This window comes from Ailuropoda melanoleuca, chromosome 13, assembly GCF_002007445.2.
Source record: "Ailuropoda melanoleuca isolate Jingjing chromosome 13, ASM200744v2, whole genome shotgun sequence".
Classification (NCBI taxonomy): Eukaryota; Metazoa; Chordata; class Mammalia; order Carnivora; family Ursidae; genus Ailuropoda; species Ailuropoda melanoleuca.
The window spans coordinates 92,422,490-92,446,113 of NC_048230.1; the positions used below are offsets into that span (position 1 = coordinate 92,422,490).

At 44.2% G+C, this 23,624-nt stretch overlaps 1 protein-coding gene across 1 annotated transcript; it reads right to left on the reverse strand.

The window, feature by feature from the left end:
• Positions 1–6,909: 6,909 nt before the first annotated feature.
• On the reverse strand, positions 6,910–10,261 carry LOC100469120 (cystatin-9-like). Its single transcript, XM_002925466.4, has 3 exons — positions 9,926–10,261; positions 8,089–8,202; positions 6,910–7,180 (listed from the first exon to the last, which is right to left on the reverse strand). The coding sequence occupies exons 1-3, from the start codon at positions 10,187–10,189 to the stop codon at positions 7,091–7,093; spliced, it is 468 nt and encodes a 155-aa protein (XP_002925512.1). The 5' UTR covers positions 10,190–10,261; the 3' UTR covers positions 6,910–7,090.
• Positions 10,262–23,624: the final 13,363 nt, after the last annotated feature.

Genomic DNA, 23,624 nt, shown 5'->3' on the forward strand with positions numbered 1-23,624 from the left:
GTTAAAAATTGAGCTACCCTATGATCCAGCAATTGCACTACTGGGTGTTTACACCAAAGATACAGACATAGTGAAGAGAAGGGCCATATCCACCCCAAATGTTCATAGCAGCCTTGTACACAATAGTTAAATCGTGGAAGGAGCCGAGATGCCGTTCAACAGATGACTGGATTAAGAAGTTGTGGTCCATATATACAATGGAATATTACTCAGCCATCAGAAAGAATGATTTCTCAACATTTGCAGCAACATGGATGGGACTGGAGTAGATAATGCTAAGCGAAATAAGTCAAGCAGAGAAAGACAATTATCATATGGTTTCTGTCATCTATGGAACATAAGAAGTAGGAAGATTGGTGGGAGAAGAAAGGGAAGAAAAAAGGGGGGTAAACAGAAGGGGGAATAAAGCATGAGAGACTATGTTCTCTGAGAAACAAACTGAGGGATTGAGGGGAGGGGGTGGGGGAATGGGATAGGCTGGTGATGGGTATTAAGGAGGGCACGTATTGCATGGTGCACTGGGTGTTATGTGCAAGTAATGAATTGTGGAACTTTACATCAAAAACTAGGGATGTACAGTATGGTGACTAACATAGTATAATAAAAAAATATTATTAAAAATAACAAAAAGACCCCCAAAATTACATGTTAATGAATTGAATTTAAATTAAAAATAAATAAAATGTACAAAAAAAAAGAGAGTTGGACTCTTAACTGACTGAGGCACCCAGGTGGCTCTATCTTTAAGAGTCTTTTACGGTTTGTTTCCCTCTCTCTTTTTTCTTTTTTTCCCCCTCCCATATGTTCATGCGTTTCATTTCTTAAATTCCACATATGAATGAAATCATATGGAATTTGTCTTTCTCTGACTGGCTTATTTCTCTTAGCATAATACACTCTAGCTTCATCCATGTCATTGCAAAAGGCAAGAGTTTTCTTTTTGATGGCTGAATAATATTCCAGTGTGTGTGTGTGTGTGTGTGTGTGTGTGTGTGTGTGTGTGTGTGTATCACCTCTTCATCCATTCATCAGTTGATGGACATTTGGGCTCTTTTCATAGTTTGACCATTGTTGATAATGCTGCTATAAACATCAGGGTGCATTTACCCCTTTGAATCTATATTTTTGTATCCTTTGTGTAAATATCTAGTAGTGCAATTGCTGGATCAAAGGGTAGTTCTATTTTTAACTTTTTGAGGAAACTCCATATTGTTTTCCAGAGTGGCTGCACCAGTTTGCCTTCCCACCAACAGTGCAAGAGGGTTCTCCTCTCTCCTCATCCTTGCCAACAATCTGTTGCATTTCCTTGTTGTTAATTTTAACCATTCTGACAGGTATGACGTGGTATCTCATCATGGTTTTTATTTGTATTTCACTGATGAGTGATGTTGAGCATCTTTTCATGTGTCTGTTAGCTATCTGGATGTCTTCTTTGGAGAAGTGTCTGTTCATGTCTTCTGCCAATTTCTTAACTGGATTATTAGTTTTTTGGGTGTTGAGTTTAATACGTTCTTTACAAATTTTGGATACTGACCCTTTATCAGATATGTAATTTGCAAATATCTTCTCCCATTCCATAGGCTGCCTTTTAGTTTTGTTGATTGTTTTGGTATTAGGCATTCTGACAGGTGTAAGATGATTGCTCATTGTGGTTTTCATTTGTCTTTCCCTGAGGACTAGTTATGTTGGGCATCTCTTCATGCATCTGTTGGTCATCTATCTTCTTTGGAAAAAAAATCTACACAAGTATTCTGAATTTTTTATTCCAATTTTTTTTGGTGTTAATATGTATAAGTGTAATTGACCATATATGTTTGGGTTTATATCTAGGCTCCCTATTCCAGTTCCATTGGTCTACATGTCTGTTTTTGTGCCAGTACTCATATTGTTTTGATCATTGCCACTTTGTAGTATATCTTGAAATCTGGGATTGTGATAACTCAAGCTTTGTTCTTTCTCAAGATTGTTTTGGTTATTGGAGATCTTTTCGTGCCATATTTTAGTAGTATTTGTTCTAGCTCTGTGAAACATACTGGTATTTCAACAGGGATTGCATTGAATCTGTAGATTACCTATGGACATTTAAACAATATTAATTCTTCCAATCCTGCACATGGAATATCTCTCCTGTTTGTGTCATCTTCAGTTTTTTCATCAGTATTGTATAGTTTTCAGAGTACAGGTCTTACACCTCCTTGGTTAATTCCTAGATTTTTTAAAAATTTTTCGTGCAATTGTAGATGAAATTGTGTGTCTGTGAAGGAGGTGAGTTCAGGGTCTTCCTACATTATCACTTTGGACCATTCTATCTTATTGTATTTAATTTGCATGTCCTTGTTGCTTAGTTATGTTGAACAAGTTTTCATATGTTTATTTTCCATCTTGTATTTTTTTTGGTGAAATGTCTTTTAATATTATTTGCCCTATTTCTAGTTAGTTTTTTTAAACTGTTGAGTTTTGAGAGTTCTTTATATACTCTAGATCCTAGTTATCTATTGGAAATATGGTTTGCAAATATTTTCTTCCACTCTATAGCTTGACTTTTCATCCTGTTCACATGGGAATCTCACTGAGCAAACATTTTTAATTTTGACAAGTATGATAGCATCTTCCTTTTATGAATCATGCTTTGGTGTCAAGTCTAAAATCTCTTGGCCTTCTTATAGTATTTTTATATGCCTATTAATATTTGTCCTGTTCACCTACAATTCTGCTGTTTTTTGTTATTAATATTTTAAATTTCTCTCTGTTTATTGATAGTTCTTGCTAAATATCTGCCTGCTTCTAAAAATTTTTTCACCCAACATTTGGTTTAGTTCATAACCTCACTTTTTTTATTTTACAATTTTGTTGTTTTGTCATTAATCTCACCTTTCGACTACATTTAATATTATATTCTTATTTTCCTATTATGTATGGCTTCTAATAAATGCATCTATCTCTTGTTATACTACAGTAGTTCCAATTGACAAGTTTTAAATTGTATTATATCCATTGTTTAAAAGTGATTAACAGATCTATTGGGGATTAGGAATTAAATAACAAAATGTTTCAGTTGTGTTTTTACTCTTTTGTGAGTTTATAATATGAACAAAACGTAAAATGGACTTACAAACTAACATATCACCAATTTCTTTTACCAGTTATTGTTGTCAATTTTTTTGTTATTTCATTTTGAAGATAATTTACTAACATACTTTTTACTACTAATAATACAAATTTTATCATCAGGATATGTGATTAATCCATATCCTGGATTAATTAAAAAATCATCCAATTTTTTTTTTTTTAGCCAGAATGCTAACATGTCTGACATCTGCAATGGTATCTCATGACTATCAGCTCAGTCTGTCAAAAAATCCACATTCTATATTGGGTAGAGGGGTTTACAGACACGGTGGAAGTAGACTGGTTCACTGACTTTCCATCTCTGTTGCTTCCTTTATATAATTTAGCTTTCTTGGTATCAGGTCTGAAATAGGTGATAGAACCTTCCAGCTTCATGAGCAGTCACCTGCTTGCCTGTAACAGGATCAGTTGCTGTGGTGAATGGTCCAATGCTGTGGTGTTATTGGAATGTGGGTTCATGAGCACTGGAGCTTCTTGATGGAGCATTCCTCTTAGCATCATCTCACTGCAACTGTACTGCTCCAGAGGCTGCTGGCCTTGATCCAACCATGTACCACACCACCATTGCCATGAGAACGTTCTTGCAGTTGCCCTCTGACTAGTGATGTGTGGGAAGGTGTTGACTCACAATACAGGACTTTGCAGGGGGCTATAGATGTCTACACTTGGGGTGAGGGATGAGTTATCTCCTTGTCTTCACATGGGAGAGAAATGTGACTTGGACCCTCCATGCTTGTGTGGCTCCGTGAGAATAATGGTTTCAGAATGAGCATTGGGGACCACGTCCAATGTGGCACCAGTGGGCACCAGGTGTTGCAGGTGGTGAGGAGTGAGCATTGGGGGTGTCCCAGGTGGGCAGGCTGGATGGGGAATAGACCAAGTCCTTCAGTACCAGGAGCTGGGCCTATAGCTGGGGTTACAGTTCACCCTTGGACAAGGCCTGTACTCCTACCCTCTCCATCAGTGTGTCCTCCCCAGGCCTACATTCAGGGTCATTGATAATTGTAGTGGTGAGAACAACTCCTGGAATCTGCACTTTACTATCATCTCAGTGATAGCACTAAGGCCCGCCTTAACTCTTGTCCCCAAGCCTGTGACCAAGGGTCAGATGCCATGGACCAATGTGCAAGGTCCACATGGACCTGAGCAGAGACAAGAAAAGAAGTGAGTAGTCAGAATGACTCCAAACTAGGGAGAATATTCCAGGAAATACAGCTCTTCTACTCCATACCCCTGAATATTATCTCAAATGGCACCCTTTGGAGAAAGCATGGAGGATACTATCCCTGTGTGGCATGTGGGCAATTGGAGTGTAGATGGCTAAGGGCAGGGCCAAGGCTGCAGGACTGGCATGTGGCAGAGCTAGGCTGGCTCTCTCAATTCCAGTCCAGGACATCCGGTTAGCTCCCTGGGCTCCCTGGAGATCAGGGGGAATTCATCACAGTTGGCCAGTGCTACATGGCCCCCAGGGTTCTCTGTGGCCTAACACCAGGAAATGGCCTTTGTCTCTAGGCAGAGAGGGTCAGCCAGAGAGTGGGGGCCTGGGCCCCTCTAAACCTGACCCTGTCCTCACCTTCCATGGGTGAATCCCACCTGTTGCCTCTCCCCCTGGCCTGATGCCTAGGGAGAGAGGGTGTGCTCAAGCATGAGGAGTGAGCCTGAACAGGGTTTCTGCCATGGCCACACTCATCCTTTGACCAGAACCTCGAAGGCTAAAGATGTCTGGCTCTACGGGCCAGCCCTGCTCACCAAAGCAGGATGGCTCCAGGCAGCCTGTTCCCAGTGTTTTCTCAAACTCACTCCACAGCCCTGGCCTGGGTCCCCTTCCCTGGATACCAGAATTCTTCCCTTCCCTGACTCCAGGAAGGCAGCTTAGGCTTATTCAACAAACCTATTCTGAAAGGAGGAGAAGTGGGCGGGACTCCCCAAAGCCAGGTAGAGGTGACAGGGTAAGAGAGGAATGGTTTCCCCACAGTACATGATCCTCAATCCTACATCTGTTAAAAAGTTGGAGCACCTGGAGCATGGACTCACCATGAAGCCCTGGGGCCAGAATCTCTGGGTGGGGGCCAGAACCATTAACAAAAACCCACAAGTGTGGTATGAGGGAAGATTTTGTGAGTCCCTGCCAGGAGCCATGACTCGATGCCTGCCTTGTGGGCTCTGGTCCCCCAGCCTCAGGAGCTGAAGTGAGTCCCCAGTGCGCCTGAGCACGTTACCCCTCCATTGGGCTGAATCCACAGAAAACCTCCTTGGAATTGCCCAGAAATGCACATGAGTGGAATCAGTGAGGTAGACTGTGGAAAACATGTTGGGACCACAGTAGGTAAAGAGCCCCCTTCATGCTTCCTTCTGCAGATTGAGGCATGACTCAAGACAGCCAAGTGTGGGAGTAGACAGGAGGTTGGCTGGTGGGAGGGTCTTCAAGAAAAATATACGAAAGTCTGCGACCAGAGAGGAGGGCTGTGGGAGAAGAACACAGCTGTGTCCACTCTGAATGATGTTTGGCTGGCCGTGAAGATGCCTGCTGCCAGGCTCTCCCTACGGCTCTGCCTGGGGGATCATACATTCCTGGGAAGCACATCCAAGTCTCTACAGAGGATGAGCCTTGAAGATATCTAATACTAAATGTCTACTGCAAGTCTCCGGGGAGATCCTGCAATTTGGATTGGAAGATACAGGTAGTTCATTTGGGACATGATCACAGGGGGCACACAGAGGGGAGGGGAGGCTGAGAAAGGAGATAGTCAACATAGCTGTTGTTATGGGTTACTATCCTGCTGGGCTATGTGAGAACCCTGTGGATTTTGCCTCTGACCTTCCTCTGGAACTCTAGGTCTTGTCCTGCTGCAGCTCTATGTGGGGGTGGAGTGTTGTCCTTGGGCCTACCTCTCCCCACTGAGGTGTGCCTACTCTGCAGATGGAGTGCCACTTGTACAGAGAAAACCTGAGCAGAACCTGGGGGGAAATAGGATTTTGCAGTGGAGTGGAGAGTGTCAGGTACTAGGTGGTCCAGCTGCATGAGCACTGGAGTGACCGCTAGTTGTTGGAGCCACAGCTTCAAAACCAAATGCAGACCTTGCTTACTTGTGTAAATAGTCTTACTGGAACACAACACTCATATTTGTGAAACTTTCAAAGCAAAGTCGGGGAGCTGAGAAGAAGGCCATATGGCCCACTAAGGCCATAACAATTACATTCTACTTACAGAGAAATTTGCCAATCCTCTTGTAGGAGATTCAGGCTGAGTCTTATAGCATCTGTGAGAACAGTACCTCTCAAATGGTAAGTGTCCACAGGTCTCCTGGGAACTCAAGAAAATACAGCCTCCTTGTGCAAAGGTGGTGAGACCCTAATGGAACATTTCTGAGGCTCCAGGACTTGCTGCTGCTGCTGTTGGTGGTGGTGGCTGGACCACTCTGTGGGTGGAGGTTACAGATGCTCCCACATCCTCACAGTTGTGTGGACCAGGGAATAGGTGTGAGCAAGCCCCACAAGATGGGGGCCTCATGTGTCCTGAGGGCTTGAGAGCCTGAGGGCCTTTCTGGGTCCACCTTGCACTTTGGGTTCCCTGCCAGGTCATGATCATTACACCTTTGGGGATGAAAGTGATCTCTCATAAGCCACAAAAGAGCAGCTCAGAAGTACCTAGTGCTTCCAGACTGTGTCACCTGGACCTGGTTCCAGAGCTCCAAGAGGGAGGAGAACTCACCCCCCTGCCCTGCTAGGATCAGTCCTTCACCTGCATAGTCCCTCTGGAGCCATGCCACACAAAGCTTCTTGAAATGCAGATGTTTAATGATCTATTCTACATGAAAAAATTTGAACAATGAGGAATTTCCACAATGCTTGGAAGTAAGACCCAGACACTTGCAAGAGAACAACCTGGTGTTGCCACCTACATAAAAATGCTGGTGTCCAGTAGAAGAACAGCTAGAGGTCAAGTGGGGCATAGCCTCAATCAAAGGAAGCCCTCCAAGCAGCTCTTGTTCAGGAGTTCAAACTTTGTTCTCCAGGGCTCAGTGCTGATGGTGAAGAAACAGGTGATGGTCTGAGGGAACATGCACAAGAATGGAGAGTGGGTGGAGAATACTGGAAAACAGAGGCTCCAGCTTTAAATACAGTACACATCCCAACCACCCATCCCAAGGTGAGCAGCTAGGGATGTAGACTGTGGTCCTCTGATGTACCCTTATCGAAGGCCTTCATATTCTGGACCTAGGACCTTGTCCTGACCTCAGGGACACTTGTCTCATACTCTCTACCCTTGTCTGTGGTTTCCAGGGGATCACTCAGGCTGACCCTGTGTGACCTATGCCCCTAGTGTAGCATTGGGGTGCTCTTTACCAGTGGCTGCTAACTCAGAGGAGCCTCTGATCAAGGTGGGCTTGTCCCAGAGCTGGGGTTCACATTGACCTTTTCCCTTATACCAGGAGCTGGTTGTTCACTGGGACCCAAATCAGGGCATAGGAGAAAGGGCAGTGGGCCCTTCCTTAACCCCCATCCCTTCAGACTGTTGACAGAACCAAGGGGAACGCCAAAATATTCAGTGAGGCAAAGGTGCTGTGGGCCACCCTAACATGCCCCTATTCCTGGAGGTCAGGAAGGGGGGTGGATAAAGCTCAGAGAAGGGGCATCCTGTCTCAACCCCAGGAGACCTGGACCCTTGTGGCCACGAGAAATCTGACACTGGTGTGGCCTGGGCGCCAGGCAGCTGGAATCAGATGAGTGGGCAGAGTTGGTTCCTAGATTGGCTAGGGGCTACAAGTGTACCCCAAGGATGGCCTGTCCCTGTCCAGCTAGACTCCTACTACAGCACCAGCAGCGGGCAAGGTAGGGCCTTCTGCTGCCTCACTTTGTCTCTGTCCCTAGGAATGGCACTGTCATCTGCTCCGCCTCCCCCTCTGTCCCAAGCTGCATCCTCAGCTGCATATCTGAGGGATCTGCTGTGTGTCTTACATTGTTCAGCTCTGGGCTTTCTTGAAAGGGACAGTTGTCAATGTCTTCGTCAAGTTTTCCACATTTGGTTCTGCGAAGCTTTATCTCCATGGAGAATGTCAGGATGTCTTCTATCTGTGGTACATGGAGACATTACAGTGGGAACCGACCTTTTGGTTCCCTTGACCAATGCTAGTGTAGATCCATGCAGTGTAGGGAGAGCCCCAATCACTCCACCACTAGGGAGCTAGCTGCCTCCGGACCTGGGTCAGCTTGCTGGGGGTAAAGCTAAGCTTGGGGAATTCAGAGCAAAGAGGCCTTAGGTTGTTGTTGAGGCCAGGGAGAGATGCTGGCTGAGTCACACACCATTCATATATCACACCCTGCAGCATCATGTCCCCAAATACCCCAGGGAGACCCAGCCTGACTTTCAGCATGCTTCTAAAGCTACAACAGCACTCTCAGGGGACAGGTGCCAAGTGCCTTGAAGGATGTTGGCTCTGCAAGAGTTTGCTGAGTAATGTTAGCCCAGAGTAGAAGACTCATTTATGACTCCATTGAAACAACTTTCACCTGCTTGAGAACAGGAGAATGTCCTGCAGTGTTGCTGGAACATTCACATGTGTACTTGAGCACACACACACACACCCCAACTATGGCTTCTGAATACCTCTTGTCCTATTACAAAGTGCAGCTGGAATTTTCTATACTCTTCTTCACTGTCTTCTACTTCATTCCATTCCGTATTCCCCACTCCACCCTCCATTAATCCCCACACCCTGACTCTTGTGAGTGAAGATCTGGGGAGCCCAGAGCAGAGCTCAGAGAGAGCTCAGGCAGCAGAGCCAGATAGGATCTGGCCCAGCAGTGTTCACAGAGGCTGGAGCTCCCACTGCCTTTCCCTCAGGGTCTCAGGGCAGACGTCCAGAGGGAGAGAAAGGAATGCCGGGGCCCGAACACGTGCACACATGCCCACACATTCACAGACATACAGTCAGACACACACATATACACTTTCACACACTCACCAACACACTCACGCCTACGCACTCACACTTGCACACATATTAACACAACCTCACTCACCCACTAACACACATTCACTCACATCTACATGTACACACTCACAGACACACACAAAGAGGCACATAGTCAACTCACGCTTTCACATATACACACATACTCACTGACACTCAGAATCACACCTACACCTTCTCAACCCCCAAGCACACATGACCATACATGCTCCTGATGCAGCCCATGTGAAAACAGCCTTCCTGGCTGCATTCTGTACACACTCCATTACAAGGACAATGCTCTAGGATATTGAGAACCATGGTCTGAGAAGAGTGTAGAATAGCATCCATCCCCTTAGGTGGAGACCACAGGGAGGAGCCCAGAGAAGAGGCCCTGAGGTCACAGAGGCTGCTCTGGATGAGAGAGAATCCTTACTGCCCTGAACCTCAGGCCCTTCTCCCTCCCTCTCCCTCCGTGTCTGTTTTCTAATCACCTCCTTGTATTTTGTTCCTTAGAATTCATCTTAATTGATCTCTTCTGTGGATCTTTTTGTTACTCAGGATCTTTATCACCTCATAGTTTATATTTTGAAGTCATTCATCATTAACATCATAAAATGATGAACATTGAAAATATACCTTACATGAGAGTAGGTGTTGTCTGAAGTATTTAAATTTCCAAATTTTTTATTTTATAAAACTGAATCTAACTGGATAGGTTGTACTTGCCTTGTTTTATGGACTTCAGATGGCGAACAAGATCCCTCTAAAAGACCCATCCTCCCACAACCCTGACTTTATAGCAAGTGCAGGTCATCAGGCAGGAAGATGTGGTCACCTACCTGTTCCTTCCAGGAATTCAGGATGCGTACCAGCCTATAGGCCATCGAGTCCTTGCTCTGTAGGTTGAATATGTGTAAGGCATACTCCACAGTGGCAGGAAAATAATGTTGTATGTCTGTTTGTTCATCATTGTCCCCCTTCTCTTGGGAACTCCAGCTGTGAGTCACCAGGAGCTGGGAACCTAGTAGTAACAGGAGCAAGGCCCAGGACAGAACCCACCTGAACTGCCAGTGTGGCATGGCTGCAGGGATCTGGGCACCCATGGGCTTTGCCTTCCCAGCTCAGGCTCCTACTTGAGCCGCGCTGGGCATTGGTCCAGTACATCAGCTTCAGAATAACTCCTCCCTCTGGATTTCCTCTCTGGTATTACACACTGTTCCTTCCCACATGTCACCCTGCCTCCGCATTCCAAGCTGCACAATTGCCTCCTGTCTAGAGAAAGGGACAAGCCCTGGCAGTGCGGGTTGGAAAGAATGAGCAATGGGAGGGAGGGGTCCCCGATAGCCAAGTCCCAGCCACGGACATCCCTCANCCCTCTCAGCTCCTTGCTGGGGAGGGACTTTATTTGGATGCCCCAGAATCAGAGGCTGAAACAAGGACACAAAACCAAGAAGTGGAAGTGGAAGGTGACCCCAGGGCACAGCAGTAGGGTGAAGGCCACTGAGATAAGGACAGAGCCAAAAAGGATGAGTGACCAAGAGCCAGCTTTGGGGGAGACAGAAGGCAACTGCACAGAAGGAAAAAGCATTGAGTTCTTAATGGGTCCAGGTGTCTGTGTCCCCCTCAGCTCCCCAGCCCCTTTGAGTAGTAGAGCAGAGAAGGCTCACTGGCTCCTGGGATGATGACAGGCAAGAGGAATTCAGGTCCTGGGACCAGAAGCTTCCAGCTGAGCTCATTGCATCTCTTTTTGCACTTCTCAGCCCCTGGATGTGCTGCCTTGTGCTCAGCCTGGGGCCTGGCAGGATGCTGTAAGCACCTGCTCTCCAAAGATGTTGCAGCAGGCGTGACCCTTGACACCCATTGGGTCTATAGATCTCTTTGTAGGAATTTGCTCTAGAAGAGGGGGTGGAGTGAGGGAAAAACAGACACAGAGCAAAGCCAGTGATCTCCCAGGGATGGCTGAGCTGTGACCATTAGGTGAGCATCAGTGCCCTCTCGTGGTAAAGGTCCTCAAGGCTCAGTGGACACAATTTCCTGTGTGCAGAGTCTGGGTTCTAGAGAGGGACTCTCACAGCCTCCATCTGGAGCAGCAGATGGGGCTCTGGGAAGACTAAAGAGCGCATCTTTCCAAACAAGGCTTCAGCTCTGTGCATGTGAAAGGCTTCAGCATTTGTGTGTTGCTACTTGTGAACTCAGGGGGACCAGAATGTCCTGAAAGGCCTGTGGACACACAGAGCCCTGGGCCTTTCCCTCAGGCGGGACTCTGACCCAGTCAGTCTGGCAGGCCTGGAAAGTTTGCATCTTCACCTGCTTCCAGGGGATCCTGATGGTCCTGGTTTCTGGACCACATGTTGAGGAGCACAGTGCAGAGTGAGTCTCTGGGTGGGATGGTTGCAGCGGAATCAGCAGGAGAAGTCACTCGAGTGTAAGGAATGGCCTGGGTCTGAGAATGGTGTTTGGGGGGGCACACTGGATCAGGGAAGGGGTCGAAATTCCCTGCCTGGCGTATGGTTTGCAGACCCCCGGCATCAGTGACTAGATGATCCTGCAGGCACAGAGAAGGCTGCTTTGAAGCTGACAGCCTGTTCTCGCTGCACAGAGGTCCTCAGAGCTGACGTCCTTCTAGGAGGTGGACCTCTCCAACACAAGTTTTGCAATTCTAGGGTTGCCCACATTTAGGAGACCCTGCCAGGTGCCCTCAGCTAATGCTCTTCCCTGAGAACTTCTTCTCCTTGTTCCAGGGAATGTGAGCATTCCTGTGTCTTATCCTGTATGGTTGTTTGTGATTTTTCTCTTCAGGCAAATTCCATGGTCACTGTGTTATTGTCCCCCAGCAGACTCCATCCTGACAGGTGGTAATGTGTTATTTGTAATGATGGTGATAGTTTCACTGGTGTACACTCAGATCCAAACTCTCAGTTATAGATATTAAATGTTGTAGTTTTTATATGTCAATCACACTTCAATAACACATATTAACCAAAAAGAAAAATTAAGAAAAAAAGGAAAGAAAGAGGTCGTATCGTTTCTCAGATGGCTTTAAGTTTACACAAACTGAAGCTTAAGTGATAAGGTTTTTTTAGCCTGAGAATGATTGTGCATGTTTAGGGGTGGGATAGGACTGTTTACAATCATAGCAATGTCACTGTGGATTTTCAGTGGTGGAGACAGGCTGTGGAGACCTGTGTGAACTACTTCCTGACACACATGGATAGATTGCAAACGTCCCAACAGAGCCAGGAAATGCCCACTGAGGCCACTCACACTTCGCCATGGAAAGAGCCTGAAGAGCACAGATCTGTCCTACATATATCGATGTCTTCACTATCCAAGGGAATATCCTCACATGATTACAGAAGGGATGATTTAGATCTCCATGCTCCATACTGGTCCTAGCAGTGCAGCTAAGAGGAAGTCGGTAGCTGGCTACATCCAGATCTGGAATCACAGGTGCATGGACACACTACTCCTACAAGTGTATTTATATGCTTGTCAAGTCTTAGTGGTCTGGAGTGGTCTCCCTTTCCAGACTGAGAGCTACTAAAATATCAAAAAGGAATTACAAACATACCAAGCCAAGGAATGAGAAGAGTGAATGTATATCCTACCCTGTCAGAACCTGAAAGACATAGGCACAGACATTTTGTAGGCCCTGAATAAACCCAGAGATGTATGATCCCCATCTGGGAGCCTACAACAGCCTGTCACAGCCTTCTGTCTGGCCACCTTTCCATCTGGGATTTGGGATGCCTTTTCTTTAGGGACTCCTATTCATCCTTCAATGCCCAGGCCAAATGTATGTTTTCTCTAATGCTGCCTTGAGTCCCATGGCAGAACTCTATCTCACTAACCTGAGTAATGAGTGCTTATCTCCTGGTAGAAGCAGGACTTTTTTCAGGCCCACTTTTATGTTACTGGCACAGAGTGCCCCATATAGGTTGCATAGGAAGGTCTCAGTAACTGCTCACTGAAACGGGTCTAATTCTGTGGAAACAAAACCTTGTATTTCTGGAAACATTACTTGCAGAAATCAGGAAATGTAAGCAGTGGCCAGGACCAAACTACCAGCTCTTCCCTGTGGAGACAAAGGTGATGCAGCAGGCAAGCAGAAACCACCATCTCTGTCCCAGACACAAGGAATGGCATTCCCTCTGACCTCACAGCTCAACACCTTCCAGGTGAGCTGACTCACTGCCCAGTCCAACTCTACCCTACCCTCCAATTGTCCTGCACCATCTTGCCCAGGATTGCCCATTTGGCTTCCAGGCCACTTCCTAAGGGCCCTGCACCTCCAGCTTGACACTGCCTCATGGGGCCCCACCCAGATAACCTGAGATGTTTGAGTTCCTGTGTTGGGAAACAAGACTGTGCCCAGAGTTCATGCGAGCAAAAGAGGAAAGGGGCAGAGAGAACACCAGGACTCAGCACAGAATAGAGTGGTCACAGTCAGGTCAAAGGAAAGCACTGAGGGCGCAGGAGACCTCCAGGCCTAGCAGAGTTGCTCCCCACCTGGCCCTCCCTTCCCTAGAGCTTCCATCTGGAGAGTTCTTCTTGCTTGAGTCTTCAGGAGATGTTGAATCCTGATCATTTAAGGCAGGGATCTCATTTAGACTTCCAGCAAATTTAAATTGATAAAGAGGAGGAACAACTGAATGTACAAATGACAAAAGGAAGAATAAAAATATTAGTATGACCACATGATATGTGATGCCTCCACCAGGAATTGCTTGCAGCATGTGTGCATGGTTTTCTCCTCCTTCCACCAATCCAGCCTACTGTGTGGTTATGAGCCAGTGGTCTTACAGAACCCACTGAGGAGGAACATACCCACTGGCCTCTTGTTCCAGGGTGGCTGGGCTCCCACTGAGCCAGAGTACTGTCCCACTCACCCCTCCATGGCCTCACTGTTGCAAACCATTCTTTGCCTTTCTTGTGACCAGAGCTAGCTGCCCAATCTCCTTCATTGTTGTCTACATGAAAACAGAGGCTTTTCTTGAACTGTGGGCTGTAGAGCTTGACCCTTGAACAATGTGGGGGTTAGGGGAACTGACCCCTGTGCAGTTGAATACCCATCTATAAGTTTTGACTCCCCAAAACTTAGCTAAGGTTGACATATTAAATACTGTATTCTTACAATTAAATCAGCCTGAGAAAAGAAAATGTTAGTAGGAAAATCATAAGGAAGAGAAAATATATTGACAGAACCCTACTGTATTATTGATTGGAGAAATCCCACCTATACGTGGACCCCTGCAGCTCAAATGTGTGTTATTTAAGGGTCAGCTGTACATGGGCAAAGTGGATTTAAAAACTGAAATAAGACAGAAAAACAGGCAATCCTGTTATAAATGTGTTTGTTTTTGTTAAGATCTTGTTTCCTAAAGCATCTTTCTCTGGCTTCCAACAGACCCTGAGCTCAGTGCAGGCCTGCACCCACCCTCTCCTTTGACAAGACTTCCATGTGCCCAGAACAGAATTTCTCCTAACATTGCCCATTATTTTTCTTTCCTGTGCACTTTAGGATTTTTTTTTTAACTTCAAAATATTTTACATAAGTTTAAAAAGTATGAAATGGCACACAACCACTTTTATCAGGTAAAATGTAGGCTTGCCTCAGCAGAACTGAAATTCCAAATAACAGTGTCTTCAATAAGCAAGAGGTTCATTTTTTTTCTTGATATGTACAGTAGCTGATATTCACATGGGCTCACTCTTGCCAGGCACTGCCCCAGGCTCTCTACAAGCTTTGTCCCACTGAAGCCTCGCAGGGAGAAAGTCAGCCAAAATGATATAAGTTATTAAGTCCCAGGCTTTTAGAATTTTACATAAATAATATCATACTGCATTTCTGCAACTTGATGCTTTTACTCAAATCATATTGGTAAGGTCGCCCAGGTGGGCACTTGTTGATTTAATGCATTAGAACCTTGTTGTAAGTGACCATTGTTAATGAAATCATTCTCTGCTGAGTGACATTGGGTTGACCTACTCTTCTCCTGTTAAAGTTGGGCCTGCAACAGGCACCTTCTTCCTGGTCTCCATGTGCAGTTGTGTGCATTACTCTGGGGTGGGGCCTGGAAGGAATCATCCTGCTGGCCCTGGATGCACAGCTGGCTTTTCCAGCACTGTTTATGGAACAATTCCTTCTTTACTCCCAGATTCTAATAGTCTGTCATTCCTATGGCCATTTTCTAATACATGTTGGTTGCTTTTGAGTCTCTTTTCTCCTCTACTGGTGGGTGAAGAAGGTACAGGCTTAATATAAGAAGGTGATCATTTGACCTTGGCCAGAAAGGGAGTTGCCTGCTGTGCAGGGCTGCTCCCTGCCAGTTCCTAGCTTGTGGTCAGTGGGCCTGTGGCCCTTTGTGATCTCCACTTAGACCCTGGCTTTGGGGAAGGTGGTCTGGGTTTGATACCAGGTTTTAGGGAGCCCTTCCTGGATTAGCTATTATAATTTATGCTGTTGTTAGTATCCCCAGCACCCAGCCATACAAGCTCCACCCTATTTCTTTATCATTTGGAAACATGAGATTTCTTTTTTTGGCCTTTTCTGAACTTTTTTGGGTTTTCTTCTTCAAGGAGTTTGTCTTCCTAGGAAGTTGGAATTACCTCTTGGATGCAGGCAAGCACTTTCCCAGAAGAGCAAGAGAAAAAACTGGGGATGCAGACTCAGAATATGGGTAGGGTGCAAAGAAGCTGTATCATCATTGTATCTATTTATAGAGGCTGAAGTTTTTAGATGATTCGTATGGTCAATATTAGTTTATTGAATATTAATTTTAGTTTATAGATATCAATATTAGTTTCTATATTATCCATATTAGTTTCTATATCAATATTAATTTCTATAAACTAATATCAATATTAGCTTATAGAAACCATAGAAGGAGGCAAAGCAGAGTTGAGGAGGTCTTTGGAGTTGGACACACCTGAGTTTGGATCTCATTTTGCACTTCTTGCTGGTTGCAGCTCTGGGACACATTTTTACTTTACATGAGCTTCTGTGTCCACAGCCATGAAATTAGAATTATCTGGTATCTTACCTAAGGGGTTGTTATGAAGTGAATGAGACAATGTACTTAAGATAATGACAGAATGCCTGGCAGAACTAGATGCTCAACAAATTATATTTGTTGTGTTTGATTCTTCTCCTTATTGGAAAATCATCCCTCAGGAGCCAAGCTTGTTTCTAACCATCCTCATCCCCAGCAGAAGCTGACTGAGCTAAGGTGTGCACTACATATTCTGAGCTGTGGGACTGGGGAGCATGTGGAGGAGGCAGGGGAGCAGAGGTTTCCATGGCTCGGCGCTGTTACCATCTATTAGATTCCCTGGGATGGTATGGACACAGCATGTGGCACTGTTGTTTGGCTTTAAGTTTAGGCTTCTGGTCTGATTCATGTTGAAATCAGAGCTTAAGAAAACTTATTCTAGATATTCAAATATGATGGTTTTCTTTTTGAGAAGTTCTGACAACCAAACTCACCCTTTTGAGCTTCAAATTCAAGGTGTTGAAAAGCTTGGGTTCAAGTCCTTGTGTTCTGACCTTGCAGCTGGGAAACCCCTGCCCCATACCCAGGCTTCCCACGGCCCCTTCCCCTCTTCTATGGCATGGTCTTGTGTGAAGCTTACATGAAACACATGTGCAGGGATGCTGTGTGGTCTCTTATAGCACCTGTTAACTGCTGCCTCATATAGTACCCCTGTTCTCTGCCCTGATGCTGAAGTCTAAGCAGCCTTGGGTTCTTCTTGTTCTCTACTGGGAGAAAGTTTTATTGCATTATAAAATAAGGCCTAAGCAACTAATGCAATCATTGGCTGAGGCCCTTGAAACCTTCTGTCCAAACGCTCTGTTTTATTTTATGCTGGCCTTTTGTCAAGGAAGCCCCGTCTGCACAGCCTGTCAGGGTTGTCCTGCCTTAGACATTTTACTCACACTGCACAGTGTCCTCAATTCTTTTCATTTTGACAATTTTTGGGCAATGTTTACTGCTGCTTCTTTCAAAACAGTCTCTTTAAACCTGGCCAATTTGACAAACGTGTCCTTTTTGCCCTCCTTAATGGCTATCCAGGCATGGACAATGACTGCTTTCGCCTTGAAATGGTTCCATTCAGAGTTCTTTTTGGGTATCCTGCAACAGTTTCCGTTGACTCAGCCAAATTTCCACTTCCTCAAATAGCTTTGTTTGGAGATCAACCACAAATGTCCAACACTGGTGCTCATTTTGGAAACATAACACAGTTAACGCACTGCAAAGATAACACTCCTTTTTGGGGAACAAAACACTAATTTAGTCCAGTTTCCACCTTTTTACTTTTCCAGACACATCAGCTGCTCTTGACTAAGAGAATGTCTTTCTTAAGCCTCATTGCAATCCATGTGAATTCAGGCTAAAGAATTAGGTTTGAGATATATATCTCCAATGTCCACACAGAGTGGTTCAAGTTAAAGGATAGCATATAGTAGTATTGAAATAGAAATATCAAATATTGGAGATGGGTTTGTGTCTGTGTGGATCAATTGCCACCTTTCACATCAGAGATCAGACAGATCTTGTCCAATGCTGACAAATACAGTTAGAGTGGTATAAGCCTACAGCCTAGGCAAGTCATAAGGGACAACACTAGAAGAATTGGAGCACAGCTGCCTGCTCTGGGGGCCAGGACAGTAGCATGGAGCAGATAAGATTGTTCCTTTTCATCTTAAGCTCATCTGCACTTCCTATTATGTGCAGATATTACTTTTGACAAAAATAAAATAATGGTTCTCAGCTTTTTTTGCATCCTCCTAACTGTAAAGGGAAGCTGTCAGACTTAATAGAGTGATGAAGGTTGGGGGCCAGGGATAAGAGGGTGGGGTAGGGTGAAAGAGTATCTTAAAGGGTGTTCTGGTCTCCTTAGGGGTACCCAGGTGAAGAGCAGGACAGGACAGGAAATCTCCTGGAAAACCCAGTGAGTCATTTGGTGAGTAATTTGTGGCACTTGTCTCTAGATTTTCCAATTATATGATCTAAGATAACCACGGGGAGTTCTTCATTCACTACCACATGTTTCAAGAGCCTAAAGCCTGGGTCTTCACAGTCAAATTCTGAGGTTGTAGAGTCTCCCTTCATGCTTCCCAGTCTAAACCCCTCTCTGTGCACCTGTCTCTGTTTCTGGACATTCCTCCTCAGAGGTTGCACAATACCCTGTCTTACGAAATTGCAAGATTGCTTTGGAAAAATTGAATTCACAGCAACATTTACTCACCCTAGCACTAAAAAAGATTCCAATCAACTGAAAAAACAAAAACCCCAAGAAACCAAAGAAATCCTTGGTGAAAGCTCAGAGCACCAATTTCAGCCCCAGCACAGGCGTGCTATGGCCACAGAGCCTTGTCTGTTCTACTGTGTCCTTAGATGGGTATTAAAGTCCTAGAGATGTGACCAATCTCAAAGTCTACTTGGGTTCTGGAGGGGATGTCAGGGACTATTTGGTCCAATCCTCCTTGTGTCATAGGGAGACCATCGAGCTCCACCAGACCCTGCAACTTCAAATTGCAAGTTACTTTCAGTGTACTCTGCTCATCTTTCTTCGGCATTGCCAACAATCTGAAATCTGACTCCCCACCAGAAACATCTGGCGAGCTTAAAAATGTATATGGATTCTGAAGCCTTATCTGATAGAGGCAGACTCTCTGGCAGTGGAGCCTAGGAACCTACATTTTTAACAAACCCTCCAGGTGATTCTGATGCAGCAGCAAGTGCATCATCTATAGGCCAGCCTTTCAAACTACTGAGAAGAAAATCTCAAGGGTCCTCTGAGCTCTCCTGTCTCATGATCTTTTGAGTCAATGAATGCACCCTAACACAGGGCATCATGCCAGTAGGAGGAGGAGCTGAAGGAGTTTCAGGGTTGCCCACAGCTCACAGAATGTCACTTATTATAACACACCCATCAATAAGGAGTTTTCTGCCCATGCCATACCTCTTGCAAGTTGTGATTGCTTTTGGGACCTGAAAGGAGCTCTTACAGGAAGAGCACACACTGGTCCTGCCCCCCACTGTGACCCCTTTGTGTCCCAGCCCAGCAAGTCCCTGCAGGAAGAGCACAGGACCTGTTGTGGAAGGTGAGAATCCTCCTCAGAAATCCACATGCCAAATCCTGCTCTGCCCACCCCAGTCTTGGTGATGTGTAAGACCTTGTCCTTTTGGAAAATTGTTTCTTGGCATGAGGTGAGACTTCAGTGTCTTCAAGTATGAAGATGTGACTGATGCAAGAAACACTCTAGGGAAAAATAAATTTGCCTGAATTTGGAGGGGTTTTCTTCCCACTTTTTTTTATTGTGGTAAAATGTACGTAACATAAAATTTACTATCCTAACTATTTTTAAGTGTACAGTTCAGTGGCATTAAGTACATTCACATTGTTGTGAAACTATCACCATCATCATCTTCAGGACTTACGCATTTTCCCCATCTGTACACAGCTCCCCATTCTCCCCTCCCCCCAGCCCTTGGCAACCACCACTCTGCTTTCCATCCCTATGAATTTGACTACTCCAGGCCCTCATATAAGTGGAATCTTAGAGTATTTGTCTTATCATGACTTAGCATATTATCCTCGAGTTTCATCCCTGTAGCACATGTCAGAATTTCCTCCCTTTTTAAGGCTGAAAATATTCTATTGTACATATATACCACATTTTGTTTATCCATTCATATGTCCATGGACACTTGGGTTGCTTCCACCTTTTGGGTATTGTGAGTAATGCTGCTATGAACATGAGAGTACAAATATTTCTTTGAGTCTCTACTTCCAACTTTTGGGGGTATATATCCAGAAGTGGAATTGCTATATTATTTGATGACTCTCTTTTTAACTTATTGAGGAACCACCACACGTCATACCATTTTTCATAGTGGCTACATCATTTTACATTTCCACAACAGTGGACAAAATTTTCAATTTCTCCACATCCTCACCAGCATTGATTATTTTCCATTTTTTGTTGTTGTTTTGCTTTTTTATTAATACTCATCTTAATGGGTGTGAAATTGTATGTCTTGTGGTTTTCATTTGCATTTCCCCAATGATTAGTGATGCTGATCATTTTTTAATGTAATTATTGGCCATTGCATATTTTCTTTGAAGAAATGCCTATTAATCCTGATACCTTTGCCTTGGTACGTGAGGAATTTCTTTGCCCTGGCCGCTTTCAATACTGTATCCTTGGATCTAATATTTGCGAATTGCACTATGACATGACGTGGCGTAGGTTTGTCCTGGTTGAGCTTGGATGGGGTCCTCTCTGCCTCTTGGACACGAATGCTTGTTTCCCTTGCTAGATTAGGGAAGTTTTCAGCTACAATTTGTTCAAATATCTCTTCTAGACCTCTGTTTTTCTCCACCCCTTCAGGGATGCCGATGATTCTGACATTGGATCGTTTCATAGAGTCAGTAATCTCCCGTAATCTACATTCGTGGGCGTGGATTTTTTTAAGACCAGCTTCTATTTTCGTTTTTTCTTCTACTAACCCATCCTCCAATTCGCTAACGCGTTCCTCTGCCTCGGTGACCCTGGCCGTCAGAGCCTCTAGTTTTGACTGNTCCACGCAAATGGACCTCAAAAGAAAGCTGGAGTAGCAATTCTCATATCAGATAGACTGGATTTTAAACTAGAGGCCATAGAGAGAGATACAGAAGGGCACTATATTATTCTTAAAGGAAGTATTCAACAAGTGGATATGACAATTATTAATATATATGCCCCCAACAGGGGAGCAGCAAGATACACAAGCCAACTCTTAACCAAAATAAAGAGACATATAGATAAGAACACAGTAATAGTAGGGGACCTCAACACCCCACTATCAGAAATAGACAGAACACCCTGGCAAAAACTAAGCAAAGAATCAAAGGCTTTGAATGCCATACTCGACGAGTTGGACCTCATAGATATATATAGAACACTACACCCCAGAACCAAAGAATACTCATTCTATTCAAATGCCCATGGAACATTCTCAAGAATAGATCATGCTCTGGGACACAAAACAGGTCTCAGCCAATACCAAAAGATTGAAATTATCCCCTGCATATTCTCAGACCACAACGCTCTGAAATTGGAACTCAACCACAAGGAAAAACCTGGAAGAAACTCAAACACTTGGAGGCTAAGAACCATCCTGCTCAAGAATGACTCGATAAACCAGGAAATCAAAAAACAAATTAAACAATTTATGGAGACCAACGAGAATGAATACACAACGGTCCAAAACCTATGGGATACTGCAAAGGCAGTCCTAAGGGGGAAATACATAGCCATCCAAGCCTCACTCAAAAGAATAGAAAAATCTAAAATGCAGTTTCTATATTCTCACCTCAAGAAACTGGAACAGCAACAGAGGGACAGGCCTAACCCACTGACAAGGAAGGAGTTGACCAAGATTAGAGCAGAAATCAATGAATTAGAGACCAGAACCACAGTAGAGCAGATCAACAGGACTAGAAGCTGGTTCTTTGAGAGAATCCATAAAATTGATAGACCACTGGCAAAACTTGTCCAAAAACAAAGAGAAAGGACTGAGATTATTAAAATTATGACTGAAAAGGGAGAGGTCACGACCAGCACCATTGAAATTGCAAGGATTATTAGAAACTTTTATCAACAGCTATATGCCAAAAAACTAAACAATCTGGAAGAGATGGAGGCCTTCCTGGAAACCTATAAACTACCAAGACTGAAACAGGAAGAAATAGATTTCTTAAATAGGCCAATTAACTATGAAGAAATTGAGTCAGTGATAAACAACCTTCCAAATAATAAAACTCCAGGCCCAGACGGTTTTCCTGGGGAATTCTACCAAACATTCAAAGAAGAAATAATACCTATTCTCCTAAAGCTATTTCAAAAAATAGAAACAGAAGGAAAGCTACCAAACTCATTCTATGAGGCTAATATTACCTTGATCCCCAAACCAGGCAAAGACCCCCTCAAAAAGGAGAATTACAGACCGATTTCTCTAATGAATATGGATGCCAAAATCCTCAACAAGATCCTTGCTAATAGAATCCAACAGTACATTAAAAGGATTATCCATCATGACCAAGTGGGATTCATACCTGGGATGCAAGCATGGTTCAACACTCGCAAATCAATCAATGTGATACATCATATCAACAAGAAAAGACTCAAGAACCATATGATCCTCTCAATTGATGCAGAAAAAGCATTTGACAAAATACAGCATCCTTTCCTGATTAAAACCCTTCAGAGTGTAGGAATAGAGGGTACATTTCTCAATCTCATAAAAGCCATCTATGAAAAGCCTACTGCAAGCATTATTCTCAATGGGGAAAAGCTGGAAGCCTTTCCCTTAAGATCAGGAACACGACAAGGATGCCCACTCTCGCCACTATTATTCAACATAGTACTAGAAGTCCTTGCAACAGCAATCAGAAGACAAAAAGGGATCAAAGGTATCCAAATCGGCAAAGAAGAAGTCAAACTGTCTCTCTTTGCAGATGACATGATACTCTATATGGAAAACCCAAAGGAATCCACTCCCAAACTATTAGAAGTTATAGAACAATTCAGTAAGGTGGCAGGATACAAAATCAATGCCCAGAAATCAGTTGCATTTCTATACACGAATAACGAGACTGAAGAAAGAGAAATTAGGGAATCCATCCCATTTACAATAACACCAAAAACCATGCGTTACCTTGGAATTAACTTAACCAGAGACGTAAAGGACCTATATCCTAGAAACTATAGATCACTTTTGAAAGATATTGAGGAAGACATAAAAAGATGGAAAAATATTCCATGCTCATGGATTGGAAGAATTAACATAGTTAAAATGTCCATACTACCCAGAGCAATCTACACTTTCAATGCTATCCCGATCAAAATACCGAGGACATTTTTCAAAGAACTGGAACAAATAGTCCTTAAATTTGTATGGAACCAGAAAAGGCCCCGAATCTCCAAGGAACTGTTGAAAAGGAAAAACAAAGCTGGGGGCATCACAATGCCGGATTTCGAGCTGTACTACAAAGCTGTGATCACAAAGACAGCATGGTACTGGCACAAAAACAGACACATCGACCAATGGAACAGAATAGAGAACCCAGAAATGGACCCTCGGCTCTTTGGGCAACTAATCTTTGATAAAGCAGGAAAAAACATCCGGTGGAAAAAAGACAGTCTCTTCAATAAATGGTGCTGGGAAAATTGGACAGCTACATGCAAAAGAATGAAACTTGACCACTCTCTCACACCATACACAAAAATAAACTCCAAATGGATGAAAGACCTCAATGTGAGACAGGAATCCATCAAAATTCTAGAGGAGAACATAGGCAACAACTTCTATGACATCGGCCAGAGCAACCTTTTTCACGACACATCTCCAAAGGCAAGAGAAATAAAAGATAAAATGAACTTATGGGACTTTATCAGGATAAAGAGCTTCTGCACAGCCAAGGAAACAGTCAAAAAAACTAAGAGACAGCCCACGGAATGGGAGAATATATTTGCAAAGGACACCACAG

Bases quoted from the DNA above. Each gene is read 5' to 3' on its own strand.
- LOC100469120 (XM_002925466.4), bottom strand. From the start codon at position 10,189: ATGGGTGCCCAGATCCCTGCAGCCATGCCACACTGGCAGTTCAGGTGG. The intron at 8,203-9,925 runs GTAGGTGACCAC...CATGTACCACAG, and splicing joins TGAATTCCTGGAAGGAACAG to ATAGAAGACATCCTGACATT. The intron at 7,181-8,088 runs GTAAGACACACA...ATGTTCCCTCAG, and splicing joins AAAGCCCAGAGCTGAACAAT to ACCATCACCTGTTTCTTCAC.